This window comes from Coturnix japonica, chromosome 26, assembly GCF_054131305.1.
Source record: "Coturnix japonica strain WE chromosome 26, WE-NBRP24, whole genome shotgun sequence".
Lineage (NCBI taxonomy): Eukaryota > Metazoa > Chordata > Aves > Galliformes > Phasianidae > Coturnix > Coturnix japonica.
In genome coordinates this window covers 2,851,644-2,864,675 of record NC_140688.1, presented here as the reverse complement: position 1 = coordinate 2,864,675, position 13,032 = coordinate 2,851,644, and the positions used below count along the sequence as shown (strand labels likewise).

Sequence of the window (13,032 nt, the reverse complement as noted above, 5' to 3'; positions counted from 1 at the left end):
TCTTCTTCCTTTCCTATGGGAAGGGGAAGGGGAGGGGGAAGAGGAAAAGGAATAAGCCCATTTCCTTTCCAGCCACAACGCTACCCTGGAGGTGAAATCCAATGGGCGATGTACTGGCTGGATCCCAAGCGTTATCCGGATCGAGAAGCTCGCATCTTCGCTCAAAGCCTCCACGAGCATCAAGCCATAATGAGCCTGGCTTTAATCAGGATCAAACCCGGAGCGCTCCGGGTTCCCCACTGGCATTTTAATGCCAACGTCCATGGCTACGTGGTGCAGGTAGGCCGCAGCCTTTGGTTTTGCTTCCACTTCCTCTTTCTCTCTTCCACCTTTAAGAATATCCTTCCTTTTCCTCTATGGCTTCATTTAACCCTTATTCCCCTACCTTGTAATCCATTTACCTCGCGGGTTTACCCTAAAACCCTATAGGATTTCCCCTATATTCTATAGGGCATGGCATGGACCTTCCATGGCATTACCCTTCCAGGACCTTAATAGACCCCATAAGACCCCATAGACCCCATAAGACCCCATTAGACCCCATTCTTCCCCTTCCAGGACCTTAATACCCCCATATAATCCCATATTCCCCTTCCAGGACCCTTCCTTTAACCTTCCAGGACCTTTCTATCCCCCTTAGGTTCCCCTCCGGCACCATTTAATGGCGGAGTTTTCCACTGGGCTCCGTATCGACCTGCCAGGACCTGGATGGAACCAATGAATCTCATTTACATCCAGTCGCTCCTTCAGGTAACGCCTTTAAGCTGCCAGGACCTTGGAGGGGTCGGTTGCCAAATAGTGAGCCAATGGAATGCATAGGTGCCAAATAAGGAGTCATTGGTTTTCATAGGGGCCCATTGTTGCCAAATAGTGAGCCAATAAAAGACATAGGAAACCAGCGTTGCCAAATAGTGATCCATTAGGTTACACTGGAAAGCGTAGTTGCCAAATAGTGATCCGTTGGATTACATTGAGCCCCATAGCTGCCAAATAGTGATCCATAGAGTCCCATAGGACCCCATAGCTGCCAAATAGTCATCCATATTCCCCCGTAGAGCCCCATAGAACCCCATAGAGCCCCATAGAACCCCATAGAGCCCCATAACCCCCCATAGGACCCCATAGAGTCCCATAGCCACCGCATAGGACCCTATAGACCCCCATAGAGCCCCATAGAGCCCCATAGGGATCCATTAGACCCCATAGCCCCCCCATAGGACCCCCATAGAGCCCCATAGCTGACAAATAGTGACCCATAGAGCCCCATAGGACCCCATAGACTCCCATAGCCACCCCATAGGACCCTATAGAGCCCCATAGGACCCCATAACCCTCCACTGGACCCCATAGAGCCCCATAGCTGCCAAATACAGACCCATTAGACCCCATAGAGGCCAATGGGCCCCATAGAGCCCCATAGACCCCATAACCCCCCATAGAACCCCATAGAGCCCCATAGCTGTCAAATAGCGATCCATTAGCCCCCATAGCTGCCAAATAGTGATCCATTGGACCCCATAGGACCCCTACGACCCTCATAGACCCCCCATAGGACCCCCATAGAGCCCCATAGAGCCCCATAGACCCCCATAGGACCCCATAGACCCCCATATAAACCTATATAACCCTATATGATCCTATATATAACTCATTGCAGCACCCCGATCCTCTCACCATAGCCACCCTAAGGATCTTCCCTAATGAACTTGGCCAACCCCATTATCATCTTAACGCTAACGAGCTGGCTTACATCCTCCAAGGCTGTGGCAAGGTAAGGCCCTATATTATATATAGGGGATATAGGGGGGTGGGATGCAAATGAGGCTTAATGAGCTCATGAATATGCGAATGCAGGCCGGCCTGGTGTTGGAGAATGGGGAGAGCCTGAGCTTCGAGGTGGAAGTGGGGGACGTCCTATTCTTCCCTATGGGGAGCCAGCATTACTTGAAGAGCGGGTGCCCCGACGGGATCCTATTGGTGCTGGGTTATAGCACTGGGAATATGGTGGGTCTATGGGGTATATATGGGGTTCTATGGGGGTCTATGGGGTCTATAGGGGTCTATGGGGCTCTATGGGTGGCTATGGGGTCTATATGGGGTCCTATTGGATCCAATTGGGTCCTATGGGGTTCTATGGGGTCCTATTGGGTTCTATGGGGCTCTATGGAGCCTTATGGGGTCTATGGGGGTCTATGGGGCTCTATGGGGTCCTATGGGGGTCTATGGGGCTCTATGGGGGGTCTATAGGGGTCTATGGGTCACTATTTGGCAGCTATGGGGTCTATGGGGGTCTATGGGGGTATATGGGGGTCTATGGGGCTCTATGGGTCTCTATGGGGCTCTATCGGGTCTATATGGGGCTCTATGGGGTCCTATGGGGGTCTGTGGGGGTTTATGGGGTGTCTATGGGGCTCTATGGCGTTCTATGGTGGTCTGTGGGGCTCTATGGGGTTCTATGGAGCTCTATGGAGCCTTATGGGGTCTATGGGGCTCTATGGGGTCCTATGGGGGTCTATGGGGGGCTATAGGGCTCTATGGGGTGCTATGGGGTCTCTATGGGGTTTATGGGGTCTCTATGGGGCTCTATGGGTTAACAATTTGGCATCCCTGGCCCTCCATTCATTCGAATGGATCCCTATTTGGCAACTATGGGCCTCCGTTCATTCCTATGGAGCTCCATTCATTCATATGGCTCACTATTTGGCAGCTATCTGGCCCACCATTCACCTTAATAGCTCCCTATTTGGCACCTATGGGCCTCCATTCATTCCCATGGCTCCCTGTTTGGCAGCTCAGAGCCTCCATTCATTTTAATGGCTCACTATTTGGCACCTATAGGAACTCCAAACCCAGCGCCTCAATCGCTACTTCCGGTCTCTCCCGGCCGCCATCTTGGCTCGCCTCTTCAGTACGGATCTAGAAAAGACCCGGATGTTGCTCCGGGATTAATTAAAGCTCATTAATTAACGCTTGTAACTCATTAAACAGATGGCAACGCATTGATTGTATTGAGACGGTCCTCCAGGGCCATAGAGTTGGACGGGCTAGAAGAGACTTCCGGGTTTAGAGAGGCATAAAGGGACTTCCGGGTTCCGAACGCTTCCGAACGCATCCGAAGGTTTCCGAAGCCCGAAGAAACCCGGAAGTCGAGCGGAGCGGCTCCGAACTTGACCCGAGCGGCTCCGAGCGCTTCCGAGTGCACCCGAGTGGTTCTGAAGTCGATCCGAGCGCTTCCGAAAGGTTCCGAACGGTTCCGAAGCGTGAAGGAACAAGGAAGTCGCTCGTAGCGATCCCGAATGTCTCCGAACTGGACCCGAGTGTTTCCGAGCGTCTCCAAAGTCGACCGGAGCGCTTCCGAACGGTTCCGAATGGTTCCGAAAGGGTCCGAAGCCCGAAGAGACACGGAAATTGCTCGTAGCGATCCCGAATGGCTCCGAAGTGGACCCGAAGGGCTCCGAGCGTTTCCGAGCTCCTCCGAAGTGAACCCGAGAGCTTCCGAAAGGATCCGAATGGTTCCAAAGCTTGAAGAAACCCGGAAGTCGCTCGTAGCGACCCCAAACGGCTCCGAACGGCTCCGAACTGGACCCGAAAGTTTCTGAATGTTTCCGAAGTTGACCCGAGCGCTTCCGAACGGAACCGAAGCGCGAAAAACCCGGAAATCGCTCGTAGCGATCCCGAAATAGACCCGAGCGTTTCCGAAAGGTTCCGAACAGCTCCGAACCCGACCGGAAGCCACCTGTAGCAACCCGGAAGTCAACCGGAAGTCGCTGGGAGCGGTTCCGAACCCGACCCGAGTGGTTCCGAAGAATTCCGAAGGCGAAATCGAAGGAACCCGGAAGTAAACCGGAACTCGCTCCGAAAAGACCCGAGCGCTTCCGAACGGAGACGAAGTGGATCTCGGAGCAACCCGGAAGTTAACCGGAAGTCGCTTCAGAACGACCCGAGCGCTTCCGAATACTTCCGAAGAGAGCCGAACCGGAACGGAAGTGGCCAGACCAACCCGGAAGTAAACCGGAAGGCCCTTCAGCAGGCTCCTCCGGCAGCCGAACCGGCTCCGAGCATCAGCCGAACTTCGGCTTTTTTCGGCTCTTTTCGGTTCCGGTACCGGGGATGGAGAAACAAGGGCGGGTGGATTGCCCGGCGTTACCGCCCGGGTGGAAGAAGGAAGAAGTGATACGGAAATCGGGGCTGAGCGCCGGGAAAAGCGACGTCTATTACTTCAGGTAACGGGGACCGGCCCACCGTTCCCTGGTGGCAAAGTCTCATCTTTTGTTGGCTCTGTGCTCCTCCCCTGGCTTTCTGCAAGGCTGCCATTTGCTGGAAGGCTGCTTCCATCAGCTTCTGACAGAAAGGAGACAAGAAATGCATGAAGAGCATCTCTTTGGAGGAGGATCTGAGCACAGCCAACCACAAGCTTCTGGTCAAGAGCAGTTTCTTCAGTTTACCGTTCCACTGCTACAGTGTTGTGCCACTTCTGCAGTGTCCTTTCCTCTCTCCTGCATCACACACCCTGCCCTTCCCTTCACGCGGCCCTATTTAGAGGCAGGTACCCACACCACAGCTCACAAGAGCTTCCTACCCACAGAGGCTTTCTCTTGCTTGGCCTCCACGCCTCACCTTGGCCTCAAGACTACTAAGTTGCAAGGCCTCTTGGCCAGGCTCTGGGCCTCCCTCCAGGCTGTTTTACCTTAAGGCCTCTAAGCCTCCTGGGCAACCTCTAAGCCTTTAGGCCTCCCCCTATGCCCCTAGGACAGCTTACAGGCATCTGTGCCTCCAGGTGTGTTCTCCATTACAGCTCTAAACCTTCCTTTGTGCCATGAATGCTCATGGACTCGTGGTCTCTTTTTTGGCCTCCCTCTGTGCATCAGGCCCTCAAAACCTCAGTGCTTCCAGTCCAGCCCTTTAGTACCTCGGCTCCAGGCCTACCCTTAAGCTTCAAGGACTTTAGGCTCTACAGGGCTGTTAAGGCCTCTAAGCCCCCTTTTTTTGGCTGTGTCCGATAGAACCACCACTGCCCTTGATGCTCTGTCCCATAACCCCCACAGCTTAGCCCCGTAAGCTATGCACCATAAGCTTCTGTTTGCCTACAAGCTATGGCCTCTAAGGTTCCCCATGGGGCTCTACACAACACGGCCAGGGACAGAAATGGGGCTGTTTCTGCCCTTCTTATCACCCGGTCCCTCCCACCGTCTGTCAGGGACAGGAACCCACAGGACCCATAGAGAACCAAAAGAACATCATAGAGAGTCATAGAGCCACATAAGAACAACAGGGAGCAATAGAGACCCACGGGGAGCCAAAGGGAACAAATACAGACTCATATGGGAGCTATACTGACACACTCACACATGTACCTGCAGGGACCCATAGAAGTGCATAGGGGAACATACTGTCCTGTAGCAACCAACTGTGCCCCACAGCCAGTTACGATGATGTTCAGTCACCATGGATCAAGGTTCACGGCACTGTGGGATGGCCTGAGTGGCCAACTCACACTCTTGGCCACCCTCCATCTCCCGTGGCTCCCACACCAACCCCACAGCACCACCCACACTAAGCCCTGTCCCACAAATGCAGCTGCTGCCGCTCAACAATTCTTATTGGCTGAAAGCAGGAGAGTTGAGAGATCCAAAGGGGTTGTGAGATCAGAGGTTGGGGCTGGAAGGCAGAGCATCTGCAGCTTTCGTTCCTCACTGAGTCCTTTCTATTGGGAAAGGAGATGGAGGGCAGGGATGTGGGGTAGGAACCCACCTTGATGATGATGTCACGGCTCCGTGCCTGCAGCTTGTTAACCTGGGACTCAGCCATGTCAGCACGTTCCTCTGCCTCATCCAGCATGTGCTGTGCCCTGGGGAACTTGGCCAAGTTGGCCTGCTTGTCCTGTGGCTTAGCCCCGGCCCCCACCCCAGTCTCCCCCCCAAACACCCACCCAACTCATCCCCGCAGCTCCTCCCTCCCCCCAACCAGCCTCGAGTCGGGCAGAAAGTTATCGACATCTCTTCATTGAATGATCAATCCCTAAATAAAACCCTCTGGTAGACATCAGAGTTTAGGGGTTTTTAGGGTTTATTAGGGTTTTTAATGGTTTTTAGGTTTTTTAGGGGGTTTTAGGGTTTATTAGGGTTTTTTAGGGGTTTTTAGGTGTTTTTAGGGGTTGCCGTGGATTTCCAATTGGTATACGCAGGTGTATTCCGCGTTCCCCCAGTTGCTGCGTACATCCATTTTAATCCTTTTGTAGGACTGAAGGGGCTTCTCCTGCCAATGCAAAGAGGAAAGGCTTCGTTATGGGCCGGAGGGGGACCAGTGCCCCATAGTGCCCCATAGTTCCCACTGTTCTCCCCATACATACCAAAGCATCCCATAGATCTCATAGTGCCCCACAGCTCCCACTGTTCGCCCCACAGTCAATGATTTCCTGGAATTCTGATCCATATTCAATAGTTGTTTAGCATGCAGACCCCTCTCTTGTTATCACCCATCTTATCAGTGTGGGAATCAAATGTTGTTTGTGCCTTTAGAACAAGAGAAGAATCTTTTCTTTCAAGGTTTCAGTATATAAGTGAAGTAGTTTTTTGTTATTTCAAGGTCTCAGTATACAAGTGAAGCAGTTTGTAGTTATTTCAAGGCCTTAGTATACAAGTGAAGCAGTAGCAGAGGAGAGGCTTTGTTATGGGCATGGGAAGCGCCATGGCACAAGTGCTTCCAAAGGCTTGCAAAAGGGACCCCACGGGAGTCGGCCATGTTGGAGAGCAGAGGGTGGGCAGGAAAGCTCTTTCTTCCCATGCCGTGCAGGCAGCCCAGCCTCCCCACTTGCACTTGCCATACCTGAACATGGAAGGTCTGGGCGATCTCTCCGTCCACATCGTAAACAAATGATCCCAGGAGAGTTTCCATTTCGTCCTTATCCACTCCCTCAAAGACAAGAGATGATGGCGGTCACACTTAGGCAGGCCGTGCCATAAAGAACACACTGAGGCCAAAGGTGGGAGCCCTTCCAACCCTCCCTGTGCTCTGGTAGGATTGGAGCACAACGGAGGGCGAACCTGAGTCAGGGCACGTGGAGCAATTGCTCCCAGCTGCTCGGCCACAAAGAGCAGCAGAGGCCTTTGGAGACATGGAACCAGCCGAGGGATTCGGTGCCCTCAGGCAGGATGCCGTGCTCTGCAGCAGCCCACCACTGAAATTTGGGAGCTCCCAACTGTATGGGGTCGTATGGGGCTCTGTTGAGTGTCTACCGTGTGGCTCTATGGTGCTCTATGAGCTCTTGTGTGGCTCTATGGGGTCTTACAGGGCTCTATGCGGCAGTTATGGGGCTCTGTTGGGTGTCTGTAGGGCCCTTATGGGGCCCTGTTGGGTGTCTGTCGGGCACCATGAGGCTCTTTGGTTCTCTATGAGCTTCTTGTGCAGCTCTATGGGGTTTTACGGAGCATTATGGGGCTCTATGGGGTGTCTGTGGGGCTCTATAGGGCTCTTCGGGGTGTCTGTGGGGGTGTGTGTGGGGGTCTATGGGGTCTTATGTTGCGGTTATTGTGTTCTGTTGGTTATCTCTGGGGCTCTATAGGGGTTCAATGGGCTCTTATGGGGCTCTATGGCAAAGCTTTTTCCTCGGGGGCCTCCAGAAGCAGCAGCAGGCAGAGACTTACCAAGATGGCAAAGTCTCTGGGGGCACTGCTGACATCCCCAGAGGGAGACACCGCCTTGGAGACATGCCACATGGTGAAAGCCGTGGGCCAGATGTTCTCCAGCAGCTAGATGACGGCGTGGCCCTGCGAACCTTGGAAAGCCCAGCAGTTGCCAACAGAAATATCAGGCTGAAATGAGAGAGATGCATCCATCAGCGGTGAGGCAAAGAGTCGCCAGAGCTGGATGCTGGGCAAGGAGCACAGAATTTGTCTTCTGTGTGGGCTGCCGTGCTCCCCGTAATGGAACGCTACTCAAGGGACAGGAGGGGAATATGCAAAGGTTTGGACAACAGCTCTGGAGTCAACCGCCTTTCTCTGCTTGCCCAGAGCCGGCGGGGCAGCCCTCCCCAGCATCTGTCAGCCCAGCACCCTCCCAACACTGGTGTCAGTGATGTGGGGAAGAGTGTGGGCTGAGCAGAGCAGCTGGGCCAAAGGAAATGGATGTGCAGCCAGAATGGGGTGAGGATGTGGGGGAGGGAGAATGGGAGGGAAGGGTTGGGGGTAGGAAAGACTGGGAGAAGGATGGGGGGTAGGATGGAGGGAGGAATGGGGAGGATGGGTGTGGGAATACAAGAAAAGCTGTTCAGAGCAGCAGCTGTGGAGCAAGATAAACAGCATGGGAACCAAGGACACCTCTGCAAGGAGAAGAAGAGTCTCACAGCTCTGATTGGTTATGTGCCTGCATGGACAGTTGAAAAGTGTTTTGTAGAATGCTTTGTTGACATGTAAGATGTTTGGGAAAGTTGTAAGGGCGGATGGGAAAGTTAGAAAATAACAACTTGTGAAGGTATATAAGGGATGTGAGAACTTGTAATAAACGATTTGGATCGTTCACATCTGAGTCCGTGCCGAGTCGCTGCATGAGGGCTCTTTTCCTAGGCAGGCGGGCAAAGGCAACTGAAATGCAAGTTTGCTGTCCCTCTTTGTTCTCGCGTCAGTAGGCCCTGGATATCTTCCCAGCACCTCTCTTAATCAGCCTGGAAATGTTTGCTAGCAGGAAGTAACCCCATCACATTGCCTGAGACTAATGATGCCTTTTTCCCCACTCACTGCAGGCAGCCTCTGTGATCATTTTAGACAAAAGTGCACGCTAATAGAACTAAATTTGATAGTTTATTCTGTTTTCCAAGCAGGTGTTCCACTTGGGCTCTGAATCACGTACTGGCCACGCAGATATGGTGTACAACTGGAAGAAATCCTTCAGACCCTGAATGCAGGAGAGAATCTGTGATGGGTGAGAGAGGAAATGTGCACCTTGAAGCAGGGGACGCCCTGCTGGCACTACCTGTTGCATCCAACACCAACATGGCTTGCTGTTTCTCAAGGGTCAGTAAGTAATAATGCCCCTAGTGATACTCTAGTACATTTGTCCTCTAAAATTGGTTCTATTTGACATGCTATTCCATTAAATTGCGCGATCATTAATCAATTATTAGCTCGGATAACTCAGTCAGTAGAGCATGGTTATGAGCATCTTAAAAGCATTTATTGCACAAATTTTAGTGGTCATTAAAAAATCAATGTATCAGAGTATATGAAAATTGAAGACTTTTCCAAATCAGGTACAGATTAACACAATGGGAACCTCACAGATTTATTTTCAGGTTGCAGAAACTTAGGCTGCAGTACAAACATATTTGTTTTTTTTAGTGGGTTTAACAGTAATGTTGTTATGTTGTATTTGACTTGTCTCTTTTTTCACTTTCAGAGTATTGTCAATCAAGGCCTTGATTGAGTTATCATAGTTATGTTATTAATATAAGTAGTGTTGTTATTCTATAGGCAGTATCTTGAAATTGTTGTAATACAAGAAGAATTTATGGAGCAGCAGCCATGGATCAAGATAAGGAGTTCACAGAGCAGCAGCTACGGAGCAGGATAAAACTACATGAGAACTAATTGAACAAATGAACTGAATTGCTTGTTAAATATGGTTAGTCGGTCGGTAAACTGAGCCTTTTCAGCCTAAAAGAAAACGAGGGAAATGTAGAGAGTGTTTTTTACAGCTAGTTAGCTGAGAAGGGTCGTAAACACGGTGCAGTTAATCAAGCAGCCATAACACCTGCAAGGACAGTGAGAACAACAGGATGCCCTGGGATGGTGAGAAACTAGCCATGGTTCTGGGAACTCAGCAAGGGAGTAGCTTTCAGGATGATAACAAGAAGCTGCAAAGATACTTGGGGATGGTATGTAATTGGGAACCAATGATGAGCTCCACTTTTGCAATATGTATGAGCTAATTATCCGTATTATAAATGTACACGCAGCCAAGGAATAAACGAGATTAGCTGATCATATGTCAATGACAGGTGTGATCGTTTGCTTTTCTCCCGCCGTTCTGCAACAGGTGCTGTTCTTTAGAAAGCTCTGCCTGATTATGCACATCTCTCTGCATAGAGTTGGGCTTCTTTTGACAGAGGGCCCTATTACAATCTTGAAAAAAAACACAGAACATGATAACTGGAAAACTCACATTGTAAAGCTAGATAACACCAATTTTTAACAAAGCTTGCAGCTGCACTTCCCCACAGAGAGCATGGCAAAGCTTTGATGACAGGGCTTAACAGACTTAGGAAAACTCACTGCAAGAGACTGAATGTGTCTCACTTTGTCCATTCTTCATAGGTGCCCTGCCCGCAGCAGGAGCAGAGCAAGAGGAAGACTGAATCTCCCCAGTACTCTGAGGTACTTTCTCTGAAGGATGTGCAGGGACCCCTGTTGGCTTGCTTACTTCTTGGCTTGCTTACTTCTAGGCTTGTCACCTCTGGACCCACCTCCCTCTGCTGCTGCCTCTGCCTTATGCTTCTGAACAATGAGACCTTGAAATACTTAAGCTCTAGGCCAGCTGTTCAAGGTACATAATGCTGCTAGCAGGCCTGGGTGCTTTTCACAAGCTGGAGGGGCAAAGCAGTGTGTTAGAAACAGCCTTCTAGTGGATACACAGAAACACTTTGCTCCCCCTGCAGGTTTCTGCACTGAAGCTGACATGAACCTAACAGTGGATGAGCAATGGGTATTTCTGAATTCTCCCCATCCCTGATTCTAGGAGGAGCCCAAGCTCCTGCCTTCAATGCCCAACTGTGAATTGGCCCTTTTGCTAAGCTTGTGCCACATGAAAGACTGCAGCCATATTGGGGATGTTTAATGTAAACAGGCACCAAATTACACGACAACACAAGCCATATACTCACATCAAAGCTCTGGACTCTGAGGTTTCTCCATGTCCGTCCTAAGTTTCCACGTAGTTCCCAGAGAGTGGTGCTCAGGTCTTTGCTGTAACAACCCAGAGTGGAGAGCTGATTCCTTCTCTGGGACATTTCTGTAGCTCAGGATGCTTCAGCGTGCACTCAGCTATGACAGTGACTGGGAAGGAATGGGGCTGCTGCATTCCGTGTCTGCTCCTATGAGCAGCTTAAGGTTACAGTGGGGGCATGAGCTCAGGTTGCTGTAGCACACTGAGCATCGTTTCAGCAGGGTAGATTCAGTGATATGAAAGTTGGTTGCCTTGTTTTACTAACCTGTAATTAGGAGGGCTGCCAATCAAGAAGTTGCTTTTTCCATGCTGGGAGAATTGTGTGCATGTTCCTTTCAAAAAGCTATTTTTTGAATTCTAATAGAAGGGAATGCAATGAAGTAACGTGAGTTTTTGAAAGTAGAAGTTGTCAGTTTCCCTCCATAAAGACTGCTCTTTCAGAAGTTGTGCTCTTGTGAATGTCCACAGCAAGGCCTGTCTCTCTTTCAGGCTCAAGGCTGGAAGTGACAGACTGGAAACCACAGCTCAGCAACAAAGCAAAACGAATGAAGCCCCTCAGGACAACCTTCAAGCCTTTGCTTCAGTAAGCTAGTTAAAAACCTCTGTGGGTTTTGCAAGCTCCTGAGACTAGTTAAGTAATTCTGTGAGGAAAATGCATGATGACATTTTCCTGGAGGGCCTAGGAGAGCTGAATTCCCAAGCTGTGCTGACCATAGGCTACTCTGAAAATCCTGCCATTTGTTATTTCCCCACGTTTGTGGTTTTGAGACTTGCCACGATGCTATGGCAAGCCATAGTTAACACTAGAGAAGGTAAGGGTTTACACTAACATGCTGGTGTAAGTATTTTCAGGTTTAGATCTGCTTTAGTTGTGGTATCGAAGACCTCAGGCTGCACGTTAGACATTCCTCCTGCATTAGAGGTATTTGCCAAGTTTGTAGAACTGCACAGCACTGCATTAAAGTGTCTCACTGTCCTTAACGTGGTTAGAGTTGTTATAAAATAGTATTTTCATCTGAGGCCTATGAGAAGCAAATGATTCATGGATTTGGTCTGGGGAGGTAGGGAGGTGACTGCAGGCCCTGTGCTGTACTGATACTGGCAAGAGTGGCAATAAGGTGTGAACTTCAGGAAGAAACACTGCATATACAAAATAACAAAACTTAATTTTTAGTCTTTATTATTAAAGCATGTAAAAAAGAGACCAAAAAACCCACAAAACTAGTGGGATATGTGATCTTGTTTCTGTGAAACAACCACATGAGGCTGCTTTAATGGCAGTGATTGCCATTCTCAGTGAGAACTCCAGGTTTTGATCACAGTTTTGATGAAATTTTACTCTTCCTGTGCTTCAGCCTTGAAAAACAGTCACTCACAAATGTATTTACTGCCAGAAGCGGTGACACAAGCAAGAAGGAGGATATTTCTCTCTGGTAAAATGAGACTTGTAGAGGTCTGGTAGAGAGACATGATCAAACTTTTAGTTGCAACTCCATATATTCCATTTGAAAATCTGCAAGTCATGTATTTATGTCAACTGAAAATGGAGTCATAAAGAAAGCAAATAAATGATATATTTTTTTTTTCAATCTTGAAACCTATTCTTAATTTTCATTGTTAAAATGGGAAGCATAGCTGCATCTTTTTCATTTAGAGTAAGCCAAAAGGAATTCTTTCAGCATTATCAATAGAAACTAGCTGTTAATCCAGCTGAGGATTAACAGACCATGTGCATGAGATACAGTGTGAGAGCTTCAGACTGGACCAGGAACAAGCAAAACTGTATTTAAGCATACACATTGGCTGCATAGGGAAGCAAGAGTGTAACATCAAAAGCACCACCTCAGCTCCAGCTCTCCAACCTAGACAGAGCTGGAGCTGCTATAGTCTCTACCTGCAACTGCCCAGTTCTCTTCAAAGCCCTGGAGCAAGCAATGCAGAAACATGCTATCTGCCCAGCCAGATTTCCCAGCTTGTAAACACATCAGCTGCAAATCAGGTGTAGTAAATCACCTGTGGATACTGATAGGACAAGGGGAATGGTTTGAAACTAAGGCAGGGGAGGTTTAGGTTAGATATTAGGAGGAAGTTTTTCAC

At 49.7% G+C, this 13,032-nt stretch overlaps 1 protein-coding gene and 2 long non-coding RNA genes across 7 annotated transcripts; 2 read left to right on the top strand and 1 right to left on the bottom strand.

Moving 5' to 3' along the window:
• Positions 1 to 646: 646 nt before the first annotated feature.
• LOC146756621 (uncharacterized) lies at positions 647 to 2,002 on the top strand. Its single transcript, XR_014937294.1, has 3 exons — positions 647 to 750; positions 1,658 to 1,771; positions 1,855 to 2,002. It is a non-coding gene; the product is annotated as an uncharacterized LOC146756621 (long non-coding RNA).
• Positions 2,003 to 3,908: 1,906 nt separating this feature from the next.
• LOC146756619 (uncharacterized) lies at positions 3,909 to 12,524 on the top strand. 5 transcript variants are annotated; one of them, XM_085524126.1, is made up of 4 exons: positions 3,909 to 4,223; positions 8,816 to 9,008; positions 10,308 to 10,367; positions 11,425 to 12,524. In XM_085524126.1, the coding sequence occupies exons 1-4, from the start codon at positions 4,111 to 4,113 to the stop codon at positions 11,440 to 11,442; spliced, it is 384 nt and encodes a 127-aa protein (XP_085380252.1). In that variant the 5' UTR covers positions 3,909 to 4,110; the 3' UTR covers positions 11,443 to 12,524. The 5 variants fall into 5 exon arrangements, with proteins under 5 accessions (XP_085380252.1, XP_085380251.1, XP_085380255.1 ...); XM_085524125.1 differs by having other exon boundaries at positions 8,813 to 9,008; XM_085524129.1 differs by lacking the exons at positions 10,308 to 10,367; positions 11,425 to 12,524 and adding an exon at positions 9,465 to 9,985.
• LOC146756620 (uncharacterized) lies at positions 6,049 to 6,886 on the bottom strand. Its single transcript, XR_014937275.1, has 2 exons — positions 6,350 to 6,886; positions 6,049 to 6,255 (listed from the first exon to the last, which is right to left on the bottom strand). It is a non-coding gene; the product is annotated as an uncharacterized LOC146756620 (long non-coding RNA).
• Positions 12,525 to 13,032: the final 508 nt, after the last annotated feature.

What these genes read in the sequence shown, in the direction of transcription:
- LOC146756619 (XM_085524125.1), top strand. Translation starts at nt 4,111, where the DNA reads ATGGAGAAACAAGGGCGGGTGGATTGCCCGGCGTTACCGCCCGGGTGG. An exon ending in AGCGACGTCTATTACTTCAG is followed by an intron (nt 4,224 to 8,812) that starts GTAACGGGGACC and finishes CTGTTTTCCAAG; the next exon opens with CAGGTGTTCCACTTGGGCTC. An exon ending in TGGCTTGCTGTTTCTCAAGG is followed by an intron (nt 9,009 to 10,307) that starts GTCAGTAAGTAA and finishes CATTCTTCATAG; the next exon opens with GTGCCCTGCCCGCAGCAGGA.